The sequence below is a fragment of the Patella vulgata genome, chromosome 5 (genome assembly GCF_932274485.2).
Source record: "Patella vulgata chromosome 5, xgPatVulg1.2, whole genome shotgun sequence".
Classification (NCBI taxonomy): Eukaryota; Metazoa; Mollusca; class Gastropoda; family Patellidae; genus Patella; species Patella vulgata.
This window is the reverse complement of record NC_065883.2, coordinates 29,549,475-29,573,292: the sequence shown is the minus strand read 5'-3', so window position 1 is coordinate 29,573,292 and position 23,818 is coordinate 29,549,475. Positions and strand designations below refer to the sequence as shown.

The following is a 23,818-nucleotide window of genomic DNA, read 5'->3' as shown; positions in this document are numbered from 1 at the left end:
TGTGTTGGATGAAGACATCTTTTAGGTTGAGGGATTCCGGTCACAAATGGTTTCGGCTCTTTTAGTTAAGGTAGTGATAATACCTGATTTTTATGCATTTTAGTGATTAGATTTGTAGTAGATATACTGGTCCATGAGTGTTGGTTTTCTCTCTTCTTATCGTCTTCTTTTTGTAACAGCGGAGATAAGGACTTCCCATCGGTAAACCATGGATCTGTCCATAATAGTTTTTCCCCCATGTGAAATATGTGGATTCCAGGCATTGCTTGATCAAAGGAATAATGGTATCAATTTGCAGTGATGTATCCAGTGGTGTAAAAAAGTTGTCAAACACGGGTTTCAAGAACTCTCAAATTAAGGCTTTTTGTCTTGGCACATTAGTGAATAGATCGACAACACCGTACGGGGCGATTCATTGGAGTCCTTAATGAAAATATCACTCTGTCTGGAAGATCTTGGAATATCATGAGTAAGACAAATTCTACAGATTGTATTTGGTGAAACAGATGGACGTCAGGAGCTTTTAGGGTCGCCAACTAAATCAGCTCCCCTTTCCGAGAACCGCGCTATATAAAACCCGTACTCACCCGTGTACTATAGTGAAACGATTAACGAAACAAGAGCATCGCTACCGCTGCAATATACGTCCACATTCCTGCTTTGATTGATATGGTACTTTTTAAAACTAGAAATGGGCGTGGCTCTGCCCCTGGGGGTCGGGCATGCACCAAAAACAATAGGGATCTTCCTTGGGGTATAAGGAATAAGTATACCAAGTTTGAAGAAAATCCAGTAAGAATTGCGCCCTGTAGGCGACACAAAGACACACGAAAAGAAAATGGGAAATGGGCGTGGCTCTGCCCCTGGGGGTTGGGCATGTACCCCAAACGATAGGGATGTTCCTTAGGGTACAAAGAATGTGTATGCAAGATTATAAGTTAAGAAATGTGGCCTGTAGACGACAAACAAACAAATACTAGAAATGGGCGTGGCTCTGCCCCTGGGGGTCGGGCATGCACCAAAAACAATAGGGATCTTCCTTGGGGTATAAGGAATAAGTATACCAAGTTTGAAGAAAATCCAGTAAGAATTGCGCCCTGTAGGCGACACAAAGACACACGAAAAGAAAATGGGCGTGGCTCTGCCCCTGGGGGTTGGGCATGCACCCCAAACGATAGGGATGTTCCTTAGGGTACAAAGAATGTGTATGCAAAGTTTCAAGATTATTAGTTAAGAAATGTGGCCTGTAGACGACAAACAAACAAATACTAGAAATGGGCGTGGCTCTGCCCCGGGGGGTCGGGCATGCACCAAAAACAATAGGGATCTTCCTTGGGGTATAAGGAATAAGTATACCAAGTTTGAAGAAAATCCATGAAGAATTGCGCCCTGTAGGCGAACCACAGACACACACACACACACACACACACACACACACACACACAGACAGGGGCGACGGCATAATACGTTCACATTATGAATGTGGACGTATAAAAATTAATGTTGTACGCGGAAGTTGAATTAACTCATCTCTGACGGTGATGAAGGATGGGTCGGGGATCTACTTAAGCATAATATACAGTCTTTGATGTCATCTAAGGTAAGTTTACATAGGCGGAAGGATGATATTTGTAGGCATGGAGTTGACTTAAATCTTAAATCGTCACCCATGTTCCCCCGTTTTATTGTTCTTATCCGGGATGGGGATCACGTGGCTAAGTGGGTAAGACGCTGGCTCGCTAGCCTGGAGGTCGGGTGTTCGATCCCTGCATTGGCCGTTAAAGAGATCCCCTGAAAGTTGGAATTCGATATAAGAGTAGGCGATAGTGCCGCTGCCCGGGCAAAATTTTCCTCATAGCACACTGTATGGCGTATGCCCGTCTTCATTAGCCCAGTATAGGTGCAAAACAGTAGGACGTTAAACCCCATTTCATTTCATTTCATATCCGGGATAGAAGGAGAGTTCGCGTTCTTAAGTTAGTGTTATTTTCTAGTAGACCAATAGTGAAACTAATGTTGTATCCGGAAGTCGAATTAACTTATCTCTCAGGGGGGTAAAGGGGGTGTTGTTAAGGAAGGAAGGACGGATCGGGGATCTTCTTAAGCAGTGTTTTAATGACAACTGAGGTTGGTTGGCGTATGCATTAAAGTTGATCGTTGTACTCAAAAGTCGAATTAAATCGACATTTTTGGTCATTTCACCCATGCCCCCCCCCCCTACCCCTCTTGTCGTTCTTATCCGGGATATAAGGGGATTTCGCGTTCTTAAGTTAGTGTTATGTTTTAGTTTTAGTCGACCTATAGTGAAACTTTTGACTGATAAATTAATGTTGTACACGGAAGTATTAACTCATTTCTCAGGGAGGTAATGGGGGTGTTCTTGAGGGAGGAAGGACGGGTCGGGTGTCTTCTTAAGCAGTGTTTTTGATGACATCTGAGGTTGGTCGACGTGTGGGCCCAACGTTTTGTCGTTCTTATCTGAGATAGAAGGGGATTTCGCGTTCTTAAGTTGGTGTTATGTTCTAGTGGACCAATAGTGAAACTTTTAACGAAAAAATTATTGTTGTACACGGAAGTCGAATATCCTATCTCTCAGGGAGGTAAAGCGTGTTATTAAGGGAGGAAGGAAGGGTCGGGGGTCTTCTTAAGCAGTGTTTTTGATGTTACAGTATATAAAGTTATATGCACGAAAGTTGATTGTTGTATGCAAAAGTCGAATTAAACTCGAAATTTCGACGTTTTGTCGGACCCCCCACCCCCATGGGAAAGGAATCCGCAACTTAAGAATCAAGTTCAGAGTATCGGACACCGCTGTCCACTCATCTAGCATGGTAGAATGTCTGTACGCGATTTTCGAAACAACCTGAACCTATAGCTCCCTTACTATCTGCAATGAATTCTCACCCGGCTTCACACCCGCTGCTATAGATACTACAGATACCTCGTCAGCCAAGTCACTTGACACAAACATAGATTTTTTATAGCTTGAGGAATTTTGAGAAGGATTTGAAGCAAAATTTTGATAGATTAATTAGTTTGAATATGTTTTTAGTCCAAATATATCATCAAATCCCCCAGTTTGTACACAGGAAGTTATCTTTAAAAAGGTCATAATTTAAGAATAATCTTTGATCGATTTGAATAATTTATTGTTGGACCAAAGAGTTCGTTTCTACTAAAAGTACTTTGAATTGTATCTGGTCTTAATCTCTATATTTAAACTTTATCAGGCATCTCGAATCTTTAACAAAACCTATACAAATTTGTTATAAAAACGCACTGGGGACAGTCCAGTATAAAACATGCAACTGTGTGCGATTACACAAAAAAATGAGCCCGAAACTTTGGCTAGATCCAGTTCTTAAGGCAAACTCAATTTTCGTCAAGGTCGCTGAGATGTAAATAAGGTTAGGGCACGTGATTGTTGGCGAGATTGTATGTTATTAAGGTAAGCGTTGGGGCTATAGGTCCAGAGTTAGGGTTGGGATTAGCGCTAGCCCTGTTAATATCTCGTGAGGTTGGCCTTATGAAATAGATCCAACCCGCAACTTTGACTTCTCGCACCTATTTGGCCCGAATTCGATTCGAATTTAGAGCTATAATAATTACGAAAAGTCAGACTTGCGAAAACTCCGAACTATAGGTCGTAAAAGTCTGACTTTTTGTAAAATATGACCAAAAACGAGAACTGTATAAAGATATTTACAGCATAGGCCATTGGTTCTGGCAAATTAATTTATAGGGTTAATACAATCCCTGTTACCATTGGTCAAGACGGGCAATCCCTGTTACCATTGGTCAAGACGAGCATTGTTTAAGTTGACCTCGTGGAAGGTCAACTGTATTAAAGTTATGTCATAAAGGGTTGACTACAATCTAATTTTAGAAATGATGAAATGGAGCAGTTCTGTAATAACGGAGAACAAAAATATGCGCGATAAATGAAACTATTTCACACTCATTAAATCAATTTCTAAAACTATTTCTCGACAAAAGTTTTGTTTTGTGATACTTACCAATATAATTTGATTTATTTTCTAAATTTTAGTACTTTGTTTTGATGGCCGGTGTCGCGTTTTGTCTCTGTTATCTTACCATTTAGTCATAAAAAATACTCTTAATACTCCTAATAATAATTAAAAGAAATATAAATAAATCAAAAGTTAAAGGCCTACAAATAATAAACAGTTGGAGTTGCCGAAAAACATACAGACAATTAAAATAGAAATGAAGCATTAAGTGATTAATCGATTTCTGGAGAAAAAGTTTTTAAAACGAATCTTACAAATGTTATTTCACACATATTAAATCAATTTATAAATCTATTTCTTGAGAAAACTTTTTTCATTATGCTTACCAAATCTGGCGGAAATTAGATATTTCAAATTTCAGTTCCTATATAATAGACTATCCATACACAGTTTGTAAACAACGGAAAATAAAATTGACTATATTTGAACATAGCCCAATTAATGGACCTAAGTACAGCTCCTGGGGATAATTTTTAAAATTCTATGAATCATGAAATGACGAATGATTTCATATTTAAGAACAACAATTTATCAGTGTATTCTTTTGAATAATTCTGCAAGTCATTTTATGACAAATGGAATTTTAAAAAAGTTTTAGCTCGGGGAAAATCGACATTTTCCGTTCCATGAGTGAAATTCTGTATTGGTGCATTTCCATTGGTGTAGAAATACTATAACCACGCCCTTTTTACGTGTGAATAAAAGGCATCTCAATGAAAAAACGCTCAGTGGTCAAGTTCCAGCAGTGTTGGGGGCATGATAATAATTGTAAACGTGTGGAATGGAAACTAATAACAGCTGTATAAAAGTATGGCATATTTTGCTATTTTTTTTTTAATAACCGCCTGATGCCAATATTAACCAACAATTATCAGAAAATATGACACAGGAGCCCTCTCTATATTGTCTTGGTAATCAAAGAAATTAATTTTAGAAAAACTTGCAGTAATGAAATAAATTATGGGGTTTAACGTCATAATTTTTTGCACCGATCCGGGCTATTGAAGCCGGGCACAAACCATCTTGAAGTGTGCTGTGAGGGAAATTTTGTCAGTATAGCGGCGTTTTCGTCAAATTCCAACCGTCAAGAGTTCTTTTACGTACATGCCAACGTGAAAATTGTAAAAGATTGGGTTCAGATTTTTTTTTATTTTTGCATGCACGTAAAAGAACCCTTGGCAATTGGAATGCAAAATAGCCCTAGAACAGGGGTGGCGGTATAGGGCGGTATTTTCATATTGCAATTTAATAAGGACGACCAGGAACGTCCAGAAGATTATACATCTAATTAGGGAATGCTCACTAGTCCGCGGGTGCACCAGTCCGCCAATATCTATTATTGCCATTTTTACGATTGATGATCACATGTAAATGTACACCCGTAACGAACACTTGACTATAATACTAACGTACCCACCATGACAATGAAATGTGAAGCACCAACAGCAATAGACAATGAAATGTCATACACCAACCCGACAATGCAATATAATGCACCAACCCTGACAATGGTATGTAATCATTTTTCCAAGAGTTGGTTGAATTCAATATCCAATAGTAGGCCGGTAGCGCCGCTATCCGAGCAAAGTTTCTCCCATAGTATGCCCGTCTTCATTAGTCCACTCAGAGCAGAACAGTGGGACGTTAAACCCTATTTCATTTCCATTTACGTTTCCTACTTTTCTGCGCCATTCGGACTATTGGAGATAAGCATACGCTATGCAGAGTGCTATGAAAGAAATTTTCTAGGGACAGTGGCATTTCTCCATCGAATTCCAACTGTGAAAGGTTCTTTTATGTCCACGGCAATGTGTACACAGGGGCTTGTGCTTTTATCCCATCTACACAACTTGACACTGTTCTTTGTCAGGCTCTTCGTCCTGCACTACAGAAAGGGAGAAACCATGGACGCTGCAAAATCCACGGGAACTTACTTGACCAAGACCAGGATCAGTGTACATAATGAAACTGTATATTGAGGGGAAGATGGCCGACATTTCGACATTTTAACAAGACAATACGACATTTTTACACGACATTACGATATTTTTAATGTCGTGGTGTCTGGTAAAAATGTCGTATCGTCGGGTTAAAATGTTGTGATGTCGGGTTATAAAGGGTGACATCACGACATGATACCAATCAGCCACCATACCTATTGTTGTTTTTTGATACCCATATTTATAGTATGTGCACCCGCGGACTATTGAACCCCTCTCTAAGATGTCAGCCTTGTACCAAATTTATAAAGGCTCCGAGTTTATTAATCATTGTCAAGGCAACAGCTTAGATCACGATGATAAGACCCATTCCTGGTGGGTTAGTACAGAAATGAGGCTGAAATCTTATTGGGATCTAAGCCGTGGCCTTGACAATGATTAATAAACTAGGATCCATTGCATTTGTTTCAGGACGAAATGCCAGCTTTTATAAATTTGGAACAGGAGAAACTTCAAATGTCGGAAAAGCCATTGATCGTAGACTTTAATTTGCCCATCCCTGGAGGGATTAGTACAGAAATGTGACTGAAATCTTATCATTGGGATGTAAGCTGTAGCCTTGACAATGATTAATAAACTAGGATCCATTGCATTTGTTTCAGGACGAATTGCCAGCCTTTATAAATATGGCACAGGAGAAAATCCAAATGTCGGAAAAGCCATTGATCGTAGAGCCCGATGCTGTTAAGCGCCGAGTGTGGCGTTCCACTGGAAAACCTGTCAGTGACGGAGCAGTAATTTATTTAGCGGGAGTTCTGGAATATATCATGGCAGAAATTCTAGATTTGTCCGCCACAAGGGTTCGCTATGGAAACAAAATCAGACCCAAGCATGTGATCAAGGCAATCCGACAAGATCCAGAATTGGATGAGTTTTTACTGAAGGGTAACGATTCCAGCGACGATGAATAAAAACTTGAAACTTGAATGATGACGAGATATTATCCAAAAATACACTGTCCATTGTGAAAATATTGTCAGAATTTTTCTTTACGAAATAATAAAGATCTTTATTAATACTTTGGTATTCAGTGATGTGGGACGTAATTTATTGTTGGACCAAAGAGTTCGTTTCTACTAAAAGTACTTTGAATTGTATCTGGTCTTAATCTCTATATTTAAACTTTATCAGGCATCTCGAATCTTTAACAAAACCTATACAAATTTGTTATAAATACGCACTAGGGACAGTCCAGTATAAAACATGCAACTGTGTGCGATTACACAAAAAAATGAGCCCGAAACTTTGGCTAGATCCAGTTCTTAAGGCAAACTCAATTTTCGTCAAGGTCGCTGAGATGTAAATAAGGTTAGGGCACGTGATTGTTGGCGAGATTGTATGTTATTAAGGTAAGCGTTGGGGCTATAGGTCCAGAGTTAGGGTTGGGATTAGCGCTAGCCCTGTTAATATCTCGTGAGGTTGGCCTTATGAAATAGATCCAACCCGCAACTTTGACTTCTCGCACCTATTTGGCCCGAATTCGATTCGAATTTAGCGCTATAATAATTACGAAAAGTCAGACTTGCGAAAACTCCGAACTATAGGTCGTAAAAGTCAGACTTTTTGTAAAATATGACCAAAAACGAGAACTGTATAAAGATATTTACAGCATAGGCCATTGGTTCTGGCAAATTAATTTATAGGGTTAATACAATCCCTGTTACCATTGGCCAAGACGGGCAATCCCTGTTACTATTGGTCAAGACGGGCATTGTTTAAGTTGACCTCGTGGAAGGTCAACTGTATTAAAGTTATGTCATAAAGGGTTGACTACAATCTAATTTTAGAAATGATGAAATGGAGCAGTTCTGTAATAACGGAGAACAAAAATATGCGCGATAAATGAAACTATTTCACACTCATTAAATCAATTTCTAAAACTATTTCTCGACAAAAGTTTTGTTTTGTGATACTTACCAATATAATTTGATTTATTTTCTAAATTTTAGTACTTTGTTTTGATGGCCGGTGTCGCGTTTTGTCTCTGTTATCTTACCATTTAGTCATAAAAAATACTCTGTAATACTCCTAATAATAATTAAAAGAAATATAAATAAATCAAAAGTTAAAGGCCTACAAATAATAAACAGTTGGAGTTGCCGAAAAACATACAGACAATTAAAATAGAAATGAAGCATTAAGTGATTAATCGATTTCTGGAGAAAAAGTTTTTAAAACGAATCTTACAAATGTTATTTCACACATATTAAATCAATTTATAAATCTATTTCTTGAGAAAACTTTTTTCATTATGCTTACCAAATCTGGCGGAAATTAGATATTTCAAATTTCAGTTCCTATATAATAGACTATCCATACACAGTTTGTAAACAACGGAAAATAAAATTGACTATATTTGAACATAGCCCAATTAATGGACCTAAGTACAGCTCCTGGGGATAATTTTTAAAATTCTATGAATCATGAAATGACGAATGATTTCATATTTAAGAACAACAATTTATCAGTGTATTCTTTTGAATAATTCTGCAAGTCATTTTATGACAAATGGAATTTTAAAAAAGTTTTAGCTCGGGGAAAATCGACATTTTCCGTTCCATGAGTGAAATTCTGTATTGGTGCATTTCCATTGGTGTAGAAATACTATAACCACGCCCTTTTTACGTGTGAATAAAAGGCATCTCAATGAAAAAACGCTCAGTGGTCAAGTTCCAGCAGTGTTGGGGGCATGATAATAATTGTAAACGTGTGGAATGGAAACTAATAACAGCTGTATAAAAGTATGGCATATTTTGCTAATTTTTTTTTAATAACCGCCTGATGCCAATATTAACCAACAATTATCAGAAAATATGACACAGGAGCCCTCTCTATATTGTCTTGGTAATCAAAGAAATTAATTTTAGAAAAACTTGCAGTAATGAAATAAATTATGGGGTTTAACGTCATAATTTTTTGCACCGATCCGGGCTATTGAAGCCGGGCACAAACCATCTTGAAGTGTGCTGTGAGGGAAATTTTGTCAGTATAGCGGCGTTTTCGTCAAATTCCAACCGTCAAGAGTTCTTTTACGTACATGCCAACGTGAAAATTGTAAAAGATTGGGTTCAGATTTTTTTTTATTTTTGCATGCACGTAAAAGAACCCTTGGCAATTGGAATGCAAAATAGCCTTAGAACAGGGGTGGCGGTATAGGGCGATATTTTCATATTGCAATTTAATAAGGACGACCAGGAACGTCCAGAAGATTATACATCTAATTAGGGAATGCTCACTAGTCCGCGGGTGCACCAGTCCGCCAATATCTATTATTGCCATTTTTACGATTGATGATCACATGTAAATGTACACCCGTAACGAACACTTGACTATAATACTAACGTACCCACCATGACAATGAAATGTGAAGCACCAACAGCAATAGACAATGAAATGTCATACACCAACCCGACAATGCAATATAATGCACCAACCCTGACAATGGTATGTAATCATTTTTCCAAGAGTTGGTTGAATTCAATATGCAATAGTAGGCTGGTAGCGCCGCTATCCGAGCAAAGTTTCTCCCATAGTATGCCCGTCTTCATTAGTCCACTCAGAGCAGAACAGTGGGACGTTAAACCCTATTTCATTTCCATTTACGTTTCCTACTTTTCTGCGCCATTCGGACTATTGGAGATAAGCATACGCTATGCAGAGTGCTATGAAAGAAATTTTCTAGGGACAGTGGCATTTCTCCATCGAATTCCAACTGTGAAAGGTTCTTTTATGTCCACGGCAATGTGTACACAGGGGCTTGTGCTTTTATCCCATCTACACAACTTGACACTGTTCTTTGTCAGGCTCTTCGTCCTGCACTACAGAAAGGGAGAAACCATGGACGCTGCAAAATCCACGGGAACTTACTTGACCAAGACCAGGATCAGTGTACATAATGAAACTGTATATTGAGGGGAAGATGGCCGACATCACGACATTTTAACAAGACAATACGACATTTTTACACGACATTACGATATTTTTAATGTCGTGGTGTCTGGTAAAAATGTCGTATCGTCGGGTTAAAATGTTGTGATGTCGGGTTATAAAGGGTGACATCACGACATGATACCAATCAGCCACCATACCTATTGTTGTTTTTTGATACCCATATTTATAGTATGTGCACCCGCGGACTATTGAACCCCTCTCTAAGATGTCAGCCTTGTACCAAATTTATAAAGGCTCCGAGTTTATTAATCATTGTCAAGGCAACAGCTTAGATCACGATGATAAGACCCATTCCTGGTGGGTTAGTACAGAAATGAGGCTGAAATCTTATTGGGATCTAAGCCGTGGCCTTGACAATGATTAATAAACTAGGATCCATTGCATTTGTTTCAGGACGAAATGCCAGCTTTTATAAATTTGGAACAGGAGAAACTTCAAATGTCGGAAAAGCCATTGATCGTAGACTTTAATTTGCCCATCCCTGGAGGGATTAGTACAGAAATGTGACTGAAATCTTATCATTGGGATGTAAGCTGTAGCCTTGACAATGATTAATAAACTAGGATCCATTGCATTTGTTTCAGGACGAATTGCCAGCCTTTATAAATATGGCACAGGAGAAAATCCAAATGTCGGAAAAGCCATTGATCGTAGAGCCCGATGCTGTTAAGCGCCGAGTGTGGCGTTCCACTGGAAAACCTGTCAGTGACGGAGCAGTAATTTATTTAGCGGGAGTTCTGGAATATATCATGGCAGAAATTCTAGATTTGTCCGCCACAAGGGTTCGCTATGGAAACAAAATCAGACCCAAGCATGTGATCAAGGCAATCCGACAAGATCCAGAATTGGATGAGTTTTTACTGAAGGGTAACGATTCCAGCGACGATGAATAAAAACTTGAAACTTGAATGATGACGAGATATTATCCAAAAATACACTGTCCATTGTGAAAATATTGTCAGAATTTTTCTTTACGAAATAATAAAGATCTTTATTAATACTTTGGTATTCAGTGATGTGGGACGTACATTTTTGTTGGGGGTGCGGGTCTGGGCAATAGTGGTTCTATGGCGTGAAGCTATATTATTGGGATGGTAGGATTATGCGATTTTAGTCGGATTAACTTGGGGACTGGGGCAGAGGGACGGACCGATGCTACAGTTCAACTGTGGGGTTGGGGCATCACACTGAGGATTGGGCAGATACAAAATTATGCGATGACAATATCTGGGTGTTTATAAGGATATTTCTAAGTTGATCCTATGCTGTAGATGTTATTTTTGTGGAATATCGTCCTAGAGTACAGTAGTCGCCAGTACGGAGGACTTTTTTAGGCGTGCCACAAATACTATAGTGACTTGTTACACTTGGGATAGCCGAGATTTTGGGTGATCCTTGAGGCTCACTCACAAGTTATTTGACATATTTGAGGGGCAATTATTATGCGGCGTTGCAAACAAGATCAGACATTATCCTGGAGTGTGGCAATGGCAGAATTTTGGGGACTGGATGATGGAAGGGTGTATAGGATAAAGAATATTGGATATCACACGAAGCACAAGGAGATTCCAGAAGGGGGGGAGGGGGCATGGGTGTTGCTCTGAAGATACCAGAAAGATTAGCGCTGATTATATAGGTGTGGTCAAGATATTGGAGAAAAGGGGCATCAACCCTGTTGATAGGTGAAAGATAATCGACTTACTATTCTCATAAATATATTATCATTTCCGATATATATTTTTCAATATATATCACTTACATAGGCAGAAAGACTACCTTTCTTTTCGTCATTTTTAAAGCTATGGGAGACCGACAAAGCACTCTTGCTGTACACACAACTCAGTAAATTGATCCTGGTTTATAAGTCAAACAAAATACAAATAAACGCTTAATTCAGCTTTATTAACTTACTTGGAACTGCATATAATTACGGTTTATAGAGAGGGGTACTTGCTAATCAACGTTTTATTATCACAAGAAGCTGGTGACTTGTTGTTAAAACAGGAGAACAAATTTCCTATTAAAATGTTAAAGAGGGACATTACAGGGTTACATTGGGGGTGATGGTGATGCAGATCAGGACCCAGTGGGTACCAAGTTATGATGTTGCCCACCAGCCCAATGTAACTCCAATCCACCCTTGGATGTTAGTAAGATAAAGATTGATGATACAATGATAATAATGATACAATAAACACTAATCCATAGCAAGCAATACATAGTCCTCGATGAATCTACTAAAAATAAATAAGAAACAATACCATTTTCGCTCAAAAATAAAATCATTAAAAGACGATGTTTTAATTCATCGAATCATACATTACATGCACTGACTAATCACTGAATTATAATAATTATATTAACAGACTATGTATAACGTGATGATAATATGCAATATACAAGTTTAATGATGCTTGACAGTATATTTTATATGGATATCTGTTCTCTATAGAAAGTCACTAAAATTATAAACAACGGCCCAATAAACTATCTCTTGTCCAACCATTCAATTCTATTCAAATACACTAAACGGGTCTCTCACTAAACATTCCCTTGCTCATCAAATCTCTAATCTCATTGCAATTTATTATTTAATGTTTTTTTTTCTCCACACATTCTTCAAATTCAATTGGAAAGTACAAAAAGACTGGAAGAAAGAAATCAGTATTTAATTCTTAATATACTGCTGTCAAACTTCATAATTTAGAAAAGTATGGAGAATTTCAAAATTCTAATTCTTCTTTGACTGAAATGTTTTGTTCAAAAAAACAATTAGTTGGACTGAATATTAAATTGTAATTGAAGACAAGAGATGCTTATAATATAATATAAGTTACAATAAAATGTGGCCTTTTTTATTCATAAATTAACAAATTTTATAACAAAGCAGCAAGTACCTGTCTCTATATAACAACATACACACCCCTCAAAACAGAATGTACTGTCAGCCATCTAAAAAAAAACAAACACAAGTACATCTCGGATAGATTAGGATGAAATCTTTTTTTTAAATAAAAGATACAAATAAGACATCTTACATTGAATTTAATTAATTATTAATATTTTATTGTGTCGTCAGTAACCCATGCTTTGCACCCGGTGCTATGCCTTGGAAAGATTAAGATAATGGTTTTCTCAATCTTCCCAACAACCCTTGCCGGAACATCATACAAAGGTTACTGTAGACAATAACATTTATGCTATATCTATTTAGGTTTTGCTTGTTTGTGAAAGAATATTATGACAATATGTTTAACCTCAACCGTATATAAAAAAACCAACAGTATTATAATATTATGATACTCTAGATTCATAATGTGCAAACAAACGTACATATTCATTATATGTTAATATAAAATGTAATGTTGAAGAATATTTCATTATTCTATAAAAAAGACATTTTTTAGGTGCTATAAGTGTAACTACCTGTTGAAATTGGTATTTCAAAATCTGTTTCTTCTGAATATATGTGCTTCCCTACTTTGTCTGCTAAAAGTTTTCTAAATGAATATGCCATTTATGTATATTAGATTAATCTGTATCTATTATCAACTCAAGATTGTGAATCAATGATTTTTTAATGCCAAATTTGCACACAGTATTTCAATATTTAAATTAATTTAATGGCAAAAATTGTACATTTACTTCAAATAGTTTGTTTTTCTTTTCAGTGTCATATCAAATTTTTTATCAGGTTATTTTAAAAGGAAATAACACAATTTACATATCTTGTACCTTTACAAACTTTATATTATATATGTATATATATTTATATATATATACATACATTTAAATAAACACATAGGATAATTTTCTTAAATTTTGATTTTATCCCCCCTTTCTTTTTTTTTTTCTTTTTTTTTTTTACAATATTCTTTTAACTTTCTGCGCGGTGAGGAAAAAGTTTTTAACCTATCTAACATTAAAGTGACTTTCACAATTGTTTTATTAGTCAACAAGGCAAAACACAAACAGTACAAAAACATTATAGTACATTGTATTAAACGGATTGTCTCTTTAATCATTACCTTCTCTCTTCTAAAACAAAATACCAAGTTAATTAAACAATTTAAATTATTAAATAAAGTTTCTAAAACTACAAAATTCTGACCACAAATTCAACGAATATGAGCATCCCTCATGTCTAAAGCTCAGCAATACATTTCATTATCCGTGTATTTAGTACAGAATCTATATAGATAATGTAGTTAGACTCAATGTGCACTGCGCTTGAGAGGTCAGCATTATAACAGTTATCAAATTAAAATAAAATTTACTAAATTAATCAATCCATTTATTTATTTATTCAGGCAATGCTGCAATATTTCTTACAATTATTTATGCAAAAATTCAATAATAGGTTTTGTTAACAGAATAAACGAGGGTAATATATCACAGATCACGAGGAAGGATGTTTCAATATATCTAGAAAAAACTTTTTACTAGTGTTTTGACAATGGGCTTCAAATATTCCTTTCCTTAAAACTGACCAACTGTTCATTCTGATTGACTGTCCAAACTTTCTTACACAATCGTAGGTAATGGAACTACTTTAATCACTAGAAAGACTGGAGAAACGATACCATCATCAATTATTGGCTCCATTTTTATCCTCAATTAAAAATAAGCGATAACTCCATTTTTGAGTTAAAATATCCAACAAAGTGAAAATTTATATTTTTAATCAAGGTAAAAGTTGATTTTTTAAAACAAGTCTTGTTTCAAATGACAATTGAATATCCTGACGCAGTACATAAATTTATCACCTATTTAACATACACAACAGCAATTTTTTCTAATTTCATCACATCCCTGCTAACAAAACAAGTCTGGGTCTACCAGTCATGCAGTATCCAATAAAGTCTGGTTCTACCAGTCTCACATATTAAATAATCCAACAGTAGTAGTGATACACATACTCCAATACACTGTATAATGAATTAATCCAACATTATGCCCTGCACCATGAATATCAAGTTTAATGTAATCACATGCTTCTATGTTAAATAACTTTATTAATCTATATACATGTACACTTACAAATTTAAAGTCGAGAAAACTGCAAATATTTTCTAAGTTTGTTGATTTCATTTTTATCTGTATCTGAACCACTCATTCCATGTTTTTTTTTATCCATTCAAGATAAAATTAATTATGTACTCTTCATATCTTATTTATCAGACCACATCCAGAAAGCCCAGAAGTTACGCCAAAGGGAGTTAATTCACCTCTGGCACATGTACCCCTCATGGCAAAATGAGGCATACATTATCATAGAAAGACAAACGGGCTGTGACAAGTCCAGATCTGATGAAGCTAATGTAGGTACAATGTATGTATGGTTTGTTGACAAAACGTTAAAATGACAGGAGGAAAAATATTTATAAAAAATGCTTTTTAACGTGATTTGAAGATATATGACAATCGCAACATGCACAGATAGAGATAGAAAAAAGACTAACAAGATCAAGACTAGAATAAGAGAAGGCAGGGATGACAATCCCCAAGAGAAAAACAAAAACATGAGAAAAGAATTAACAAACAGGAAAGCAAACTTAAAATAAATGGGGATCACATCACCCACATTTATACAGAATCGAAAAGCATCAATAATTATTGTTATAATAATAGATCAAATTTAATTCAATGCAATAATTTTTTTTTGTTTTTTTTGATAAGATAAAATTAGAATACATTGTTTTGCATTCCCTTACGTTTTCGCTTTACAGCAGTCAAATTATTCTTGACTTCCTAAAAATTCCCTTTGTAATTAATTACATTGTGTAAAATTAACAAATCAAGATGCTTGTTGTTTTCTTGTCTTCTAAGCTAAAAAGACATACTTTGTCTCTTAAAATCCAATCAAAATGCATGTAGCATACATTACTTATGTACGCCTACATATCAACGTGAATAAAGTTCATCTGAGATGAAAATCCAATTCATCTGGAGTCGTTTCAAGATAAAATAATGTGCACAATTAACAAATTTCATCAAAACGCTTTTGTCCCTCCACCAAACAAGTAAATTAATAGCTAATCATAGGACAAAAAAAACCTTTGGTTTAATTTAAACTTTCCAATTTCATTATATTAAAAATTTAATATCTTCACAGAAAAGAAATGAACCACAATGATAATTAGACAATATGAAAGAAACTTTATCTAAAAAATAAATAAATAATTGGCAGCTACATTTTTTAAAGAAAATGATCGCCATAACAAAAGACTGATGTTCACAGAATGGAGAAACATGAATTATTCTATGGAACAATGTTCTCTAATAATATATATGTATCTAAAATAAATTACTTATTTATAATTATAATCATCTTTCAATTCTTCATGAAAAACCTTTTGTGTTTTTGAATATTACCCAAATCCACAAAAAAATACAAAATAAAACATCCAACAAAATCCAACTGACACGATAACTAACAAGGCAACAATCAACAAAAAGATTTTGACTAAAAAAGGATTGAGAATAGCAGAAGTGAAAGAAAGATAGAAAGAGAAGAGAGATACCCGTTCAGTTGGAGTAAACACACGCACACACATGAAAAAATATGAAACCATGCTATTAATAATAATAATAATAATTACATTATAATAATAAAAATGACAGCTCTTTACTCTTATATGGTTCAAAATAAATATGAATTTGTCTATTGTTTGAATAATAATAATTAAGAAGTGATTGTATTCAATCTTACACATGAAAGTTCGTACCAGTGGTTAACAAAGTCGAGTTAAATAATAATATAACAAAATTAACGGAGACTAAAAACAAGTAGCTTTTTACATCAAGTCATTAATTAAACCCGGTAATAATAGGTATACACAACATTACAATAATATAAGATATATATAATATATATATATATATATATAATACAAATTCTGTTGCATGATACAAATGTAATAATATGATATAGTCTATCAGTAATATTTATATAATTATCTAGAATTCTTCTTGGAAAGACCCAGCTGGGAAACACCAGTAACTTTACGATAACGATCTACCGGTATAAAGTGTCAGTTTGACGATGATGGGTGTTTTCTTCAGAAGATGAAAGACTACCTTTTATTCTAAATCCTTAGAAAAACTGGCATAAAAAAATGGCGTTTTGAGCAGCTGGGTAGATAACTCTGCCATAAAAATCGTCGACTTGCATTGCTTGATAAAAACTGATGATGAAATGAAAGTAATTTTGTAAGTCTGTTAATGTTTTGGTTTTTTTTTTGCACTCGGTTCTATAGTTGATTTTAGCGCAAACTTCACAATGTAATAATAATGGCTGTCTGTCTGAGATCTGAAGGAATTATGGGTATTTACAGCAAAGACTAATGTAGTTGAAAATAAAAATAGTTCGTCGATGTTTCTGACCAATCAGGAAAGGTAGAAGTCAAATGTTATATGAAAACATGCAAAGTTTTATATTAACGTGATAGGGAATCACTCAATCGCTTTTATATGCAAATCACCGATAGTCCATTATGCCACTGATTATTGAAAGATAAAACTTAAAAAGGCGATATTATATATATATATATATACTGTCCAGTGTGATAGTGATATTTTAATAATTATAATAAACTATGGTAGAATCACAACATTAGCGTACAGAGGCTTGTCGGGCTCGTTTGTATTCTTCTTGTTGAATACGCTGTTGGATCATGAAATTAGCTTTACTAATATTTGCCGCTGTTCCAGTTACTGAAACGAGCCTATTTCGGGTTCCAGGCGAATAAACTCCTTTCTTTGAAATTTGAATATTTGTACCGGTATACTGTTGAATTTCCACAATACCCTTTCCTCCTGGACCTAATATTGCGCCTACTATACTCTCTGGAACTTCTAATTCTTGTTTTGTAGTACCTGCTACTCCACCTTTATCTTCTGTGGGGCTGTAAATGGCTGTACCTAATCCAAATGAATTTTGATTCACGTTAGGGGATCTATCAGTGGTAGGGAAGGCAGCCGACGCTTGGTAGTTGCCTGGACTAGTAAAAGAATCACTCAACATTGGACTGCTTCCATATCTTTCGGTTCCGATACTTGGAGAAGAACTTCCAAACAGACTCGAGTTAGCTCCAGTTGATCCTGAACTGCCTAAACCAGATCCACTGCCAACTGGACCAAACAAACTGGAAGCCCCAGTCGAACTGTTACTTGTGTTAAGAAACGCGTTTGATACAGTGCTAGTAGGGGTCGTGGCAGAGGTCATCATACTGTTAACGCCCATCGTTGGCGCACCTAAACTCAAACTACCTAAAGCAGGAGCCGGCCCTAAACTGGCAGTAGCAACATTTCCCATCCCGAGTCCCATTCCAAGAATACCATAATTAGCTAAAGTGTTCATAGCGGCACTAATTTCTTCTGTAGCCTGATCTGTAAATCCACTGTTACGTAGAGTAACTTTTAAATTATCTAGCGCTTGTCCAGACATGGTATTAGTAGATCCAGTATTCACGTTAAAATTAAGACCACTAGCAACATTGCTATTAAATGTGTTTCCGTTGTTGAATCCGAAGCCGAATCCACCTCCAGCGAAGTTATTGTTGTTGATGGCAATATCTGATGTACGATTCTGTAGGAAAGTTGTGTTTGCGAAAGGTGAGCCCGTAGGATTGGCACTAGCAACCGGACCGGTTACATCTGCATAGCTTATATTAGGACAAGATCCACTTTGTGGATCTTCAACTATTTTCTGTAAAATCATATCCACAGCTTTTCTATCAGCATCTGAATCACCTAAAACAAACAAAATATTTCCTTATGATCAAATTTACACATTAGATAAAACATTGTCCTCACATGTGCATATATATTTATGTCATCTACATGTACCTTTTGTAGAGACTATGTTTCTTTTATTGGGCAGTATGATGCATATACCAGTTACACGTAATATACTCTTCAAAAAAAGTAGGGGATATTGAAATACAAATACCTATGCAGGTTGTGATATGATAAATAATCATGGACACTTAACATGCTTTGAGAGTATGTTCACAGATGAAGAACTTATCGCCCCAACAGAACCACTGAGCTGGACCTGCGACACACAATAGCGGCATACATGTGAGAGGGTTCATTTTCAAATTTGACTCTTCAAGAAGGGTTGATGAAAACTGTCGCATGCTGGTTTATCCTATCCATGTTTGCTTTCCTATCTGTTCTTGCAAAAGATTTACTGTTTAGCATATCTTTGCTTTAGTGTGTTACGTTTAATTTGCAATGAGACGTCTTCAACATGATGAACGTCTACGTGCTATTGGCATGCTTCAAATGGGTTCTACACAGCGAGCAGTAGCCAACATGCTTAATGTGTTAGTCTGGATTTCACCGATAGGCATGCTCGCGTTTGGAGGCGTGTTAAGTGAGTGTCATGCTAATGTTAAAATCAGACAGCGTGACAGATTCGGGCATGGGTCTGTTATGGTGTGGGGAGGAATCACCATGACTGGCAGAACGGACTTGCGTATTGTTCAAGGAAGGGTCACTGGTGTGTACTACCGTGACCACACCCTGGCACCGATAGTTCTGCCCTTTGCTCAACGTTTATTCTTTCAAGATGATAATGCCTGTTTCGTGCATATTGTCCATATGCCTTGCCCAGCCATGAGTCCTGACCTTTCCCCTATAGGGCATGTCTGGGACATGATCGAGAGAGTGTTCGTCGACGTCAACCGACAACACTGCAAGAATTGGCCGTGGCACTGCAAGAGGAGTGGGTAAGATTGCCCCAAATTGTGATTGAACGGTTGATTAGGAGCATGCCACGACGAATTGCTGAATGTCTGGAGCAATTACTCATTAAGACAAAAATCAAAAACGTCCATTTTCACTTTTGACAATGTATCTCTTTGCGAGTGAAATGGGTCTGCCAGATAAGCCACCCATATGAACTGTTTATGTTCATGTGTAGGCAATTGGCCTGTTATTAACATACACTGTTTACCTCTAATAAAAACAGCAGTGCATTTCCGCTGTTTAGTATTGTTTCTGAATATCCCCTACTTTTTTTGAGGAGTATATATAGCTATGGTAATCTATGTAAGAGCTTAGAATTTTCCCAACACAAAATTAGATTCACATTTGGTCATTTACCCTGGTGTTCAGAAATAAACAGTTAAAGTGACAATTTTTTGATATAGAATTAGGATTTCAGTATGTGGGCCTTTGAAATTCCATAAACTTGTGTTTATTTAAATATGATAATTTATGTCATGCTGCAATCACATGATGATGCAATAACCTTTACCAAGGTCACTTAGTTTATAAGGGGAGACTACTCTACTTAAACTACAGATTTGTTGCTACCACCAGCAGATACTTCTTGATGAGAATTGTATACAAATTAGGTATGGATGCACATTGGCAGTAAAGAACACAATCCGATATTATTAATTTATTAACTTAATAAATTTGTGCAGCTATGTAAAATTTGGTAAACAATACTGACCCACTTTAATGATCAACTAGCTATATTTGAATAAATAGTATTGAAATGTGAATGGAATTACACCTCGATATACTGATTACTAATATACCAAGCAGATTATTATTGGACACACCCAATATATAGAGGATATTTGTCGTTTTAGAGTGAATAACATATTTTATTTCATCGAGAAGCAAGAAAAGTTATATTTTCACGAATGCGTAGCATTCGTGAAAATATAAACGTTTTCTTGCTTAGAGATGAAATAAAATATGTTATTCACGACAAAACGACAAATGTTCTATTTATTTTATTATTTTACAATCATTGTAGGTAAAAACAACTAGCCAGTGGAATAACACTTTTATTTCACTGATAAAACACGGTATTCCACTACTGATCATAAAATAAAAAAGATTACCCTATAGTACAACATAGTGTATTTTACTTATTTATTTAAACGGAGTGAGTTAATCATTCGAGACTCATGAAGGAAGTTGAGACTAGTTTAGTGAAACTAAGAGTACATCAAAAAATATTGATCAAACAAAAGATTAGGGGGGGGGGGGGGGGGGCTTTTGAGAATGAGAATCAATTCATGAATTAATAACAATTTGTAGATATCTTTAAAAAATCTGGCTAAATAGAAAAAAAATATATCACAAATTTATACTTACATTGCATATTCTTTTCACAGGCTATAGTAACACAGCGTTCAGGTAAATTTGTTTCTTTGGACTTTTGAGATATCTGTATATAGGCTCCACTTTCTTCTTTAATTTGTTTTATATAATTACCTCCCTTTCCTATAATCATACCAGCTGTACTGTTAGGTACTAAAATTTTTACCTGGAAAATATAGCGATATAACATAGACCTAATGTCAACACCATATAGATAGGTAACAGACAAGAAATAGAACATTATATAAAATGCCTTTTTCCAATTCAAGAATGGTTCAACAAGCATGCAACTGGGATTATGGATCACAGACTTGAACACTTCTATGGCAAGAATGCACCAATTTACCAAAACATATTTTTAAAGTGCTTAAATATATCTTGCTAACTACTAAAGCATGTGGCAAAGCATCAACAGATATGAATGAGGCTCAGGAAAGGAAATAAACTTGGTGTCAATGACAAGCTTTCTTTTTCATTTAGATCATATATCAACTTTTCAAAGATGCAAATGGTGTCCATTTTCCCTCTTGAACACAATACATACTCTCTCTTTGTAAACATCCATAATTTATATCAAAATATTTTTAATTCAATAAGATTAATGAATTGTGATGTTAGTGACTTGTGGATGACTAATGGTCACATGAACAAGGACACAAGTGTTATAAAATGAATCAATAAAACAATTCTTGAATTATAAAAATCTGTTGCTTGTAGTAGGAACAACATATTATTAAAGAAAGATTATTTGATAAAAATTTTTTTATATTATATAGAATAAGATATTATAAAAGAAAAACAAAGTAACACATAGCTTTTGTGAATACTTGTTAGTTTCAGCATACAGACATGTAGTGATATCTACAAAACATCAGGGTAAACCAATATCTCATAATTAAATAATAGTCTATTAGTCTTATGACCCAAAAAATTAAATCCAAAGATGTAACACTTTACCATATATTTTTTTCATTTATTAATATTGCTCATGGCAAGAGAAATTTTAAAAATCAAGATGAAAGCCCCATTAACCCAGAAGATTATGATTTGTTTAGGAACTCAAGTTTATGATATGACAATGAATGATGATGAATGATGAAATAATTATATAATAAAAACATCAACCAATACGCAATCATGACCAAAACATTTCTCATGGTTATTTCATTCATCTTTTGTCTTTCAAGCATATTTTAATTTTTGCAAACCATTTAATTAACTGGCTACACGGTGCTACACCAGAATTTATATCCAATCATTTTAATGTTTTGTTTTATTTTCTATACCCCTCCATGTTTCGTACATTCACATCGTGTCTGCTGGCTTCGATATTTGACTTACACTTACTTGTCTATGCCTCTCAAAGTTCGATTTGGTATCGTCTAGTTTAGGATTTGGGTCAGGTTTTTCTTTTATTTTATCCATGATAAAATTGTGGACTTTTTGAACGGCTTCAACTGGGCCCATAATGAGGCAGACTCTTTCTGTTGTACCTGAAAAATATTAAGTCAATTAAATATTAATAACTCTTGTTCGGTGCTTTGAAATATATGCTTCTCAAGTGAGAATATTTCAAAAACAATACAAGTCATTTTTATCTTACATCATTGTAGAATAGTTGTTCCAATCCAAAATATTAGTTATGTCCAGATTATAGATTTAAATAAAGTTAATCTTTTAACATATTGGACACGAACGATGTAAGTTTTGAAGAACACAGAAACTATTACTAAGGCTTCAAGCTGTTTCTTATTATATGTGACTTTGTGAGTTGGTAATCAATATCATAAAATTTGTCAACACAGCACTAATAACTCATTTGATTTTATCTGTACAAAATGGTAGAGAAGATTTCCAACAGGTAAAGTAGTTTTTCAAACAAGGTAGTATCCGGATCACCAGGGGGGAAGGGGGGGGGGGTATAGCATGGCTCAAAACAGCTTTATTATTATCTAGTGAAATTACACAGTGTGCTAACCATATTCAAATTTTGTTAAGTATTTATTCTGCTTCCATTTAATAAAATTGAAAAAGTTTATTTAGTGTTTGTGTGTATGACAGATATGAAACGGAATAGAACTACATTACAAAACAGTATACTAATTTTGGGATATGGCGGCCATTTATCATTTAGGGCAGGCATCTATTCTCGAAGTATGAAGCAGATGGACCTCTATGTGCAAAATATGTGCGCTAACTGTACAGGTTAAGATGGAATGCAATTTTATAGGTGGGGTGACATTACTGGGTTTTGCTGGAAAAGCAGGGAAGAAAATTCAAATATTAATTATTATGTAAGATGTATGCACTGATGATAATACTATTTATCATACTTTAATTTTGTTGTATTATTTAACTATACCAATAAAGGTCTAGTCCATTTTCTCCCACAAACAAAAGCTCAGGCAGAGGAAAAACACCAATAAATAAGTCTGTATAAAACATGTACATCAGTAGAAACACAATACAAACCTGGGTAGAAATCATTGGCTTTTGACATTTTAACTCTAGCGCCTGCTTCTTTTTGAACTTGTGCGATGGTTTCTCCACCTTTGCCGATAATAGCACCTGCGGCTATACTGGGCACTAATATCTTTAGGTGAATGTTCTCCCCTGAAAAAACAAAATAAAAGCTTTAAATAGAATTATTTAACCATATTTATTCAACGCATTGTTGAATTGTATGCCTGGTATTGTTTTGTTTAA

The 23,818-nt window shown here is 35.3% G+C and overlaps 1 protein-coding gene and 1 long non-coding RNA gene across 6 annotated transcripts in view; one reads left to right on the top strand and one right to left on the bottom strand.

The window, feature by feature from the left end:
* The first annotated feature begins 614 nt into the window (after positions 1-614).
* On the top strand, positions 615-7,049 carry LOC126820517 (uncharacterized). Its single transcript, XR_007679979.1, has 2 exons — positions 615-1,600; positions 6,634-7,049. It is a non-coding gene; the product is annotated as an uncharacterized LOC126820517 (long non-coding RNA).
* Positions 7,050-11,865: 4,816 nt separating this feature from the next.
* The window catches only part of LOC126820498 (RNA-binding protein Pasilla), a 40,344-nt gene continuing 28,391 nt past the window's right edge, over positions 11,866-23,818 (bottom strand). For 4 of the 5 annotated variants that reach the window (XM_050548510.2, XM_050548515.2, XM_050548518.2 and 1 more), the window contains 4 exons: positions 23,585-23,725; positions 22,454-22,605; positions 21,107-21,278; positions 11,866-18,736 (listed from right to left, as the gene is read on the bottom strand). In XM_050548510.2, the coding sequence (XP_050404467.1) occupies positions 17,598-18,736; positions 21,107-21,278; positions 22,454-22,605; positions 23,585-23,725 (1,604 nt within the window). In that variant the 3' untranslated portion in view covers positions 11,866-17,597. The remainder of the gene's footprint in view (positions 18,737-21,106; positions 21,279-22,453; positions 22,606-23,584; positions 23,726-23,818) is intronic. The other variant, XM_050548511.1, reaches the window with a different exon arrangement.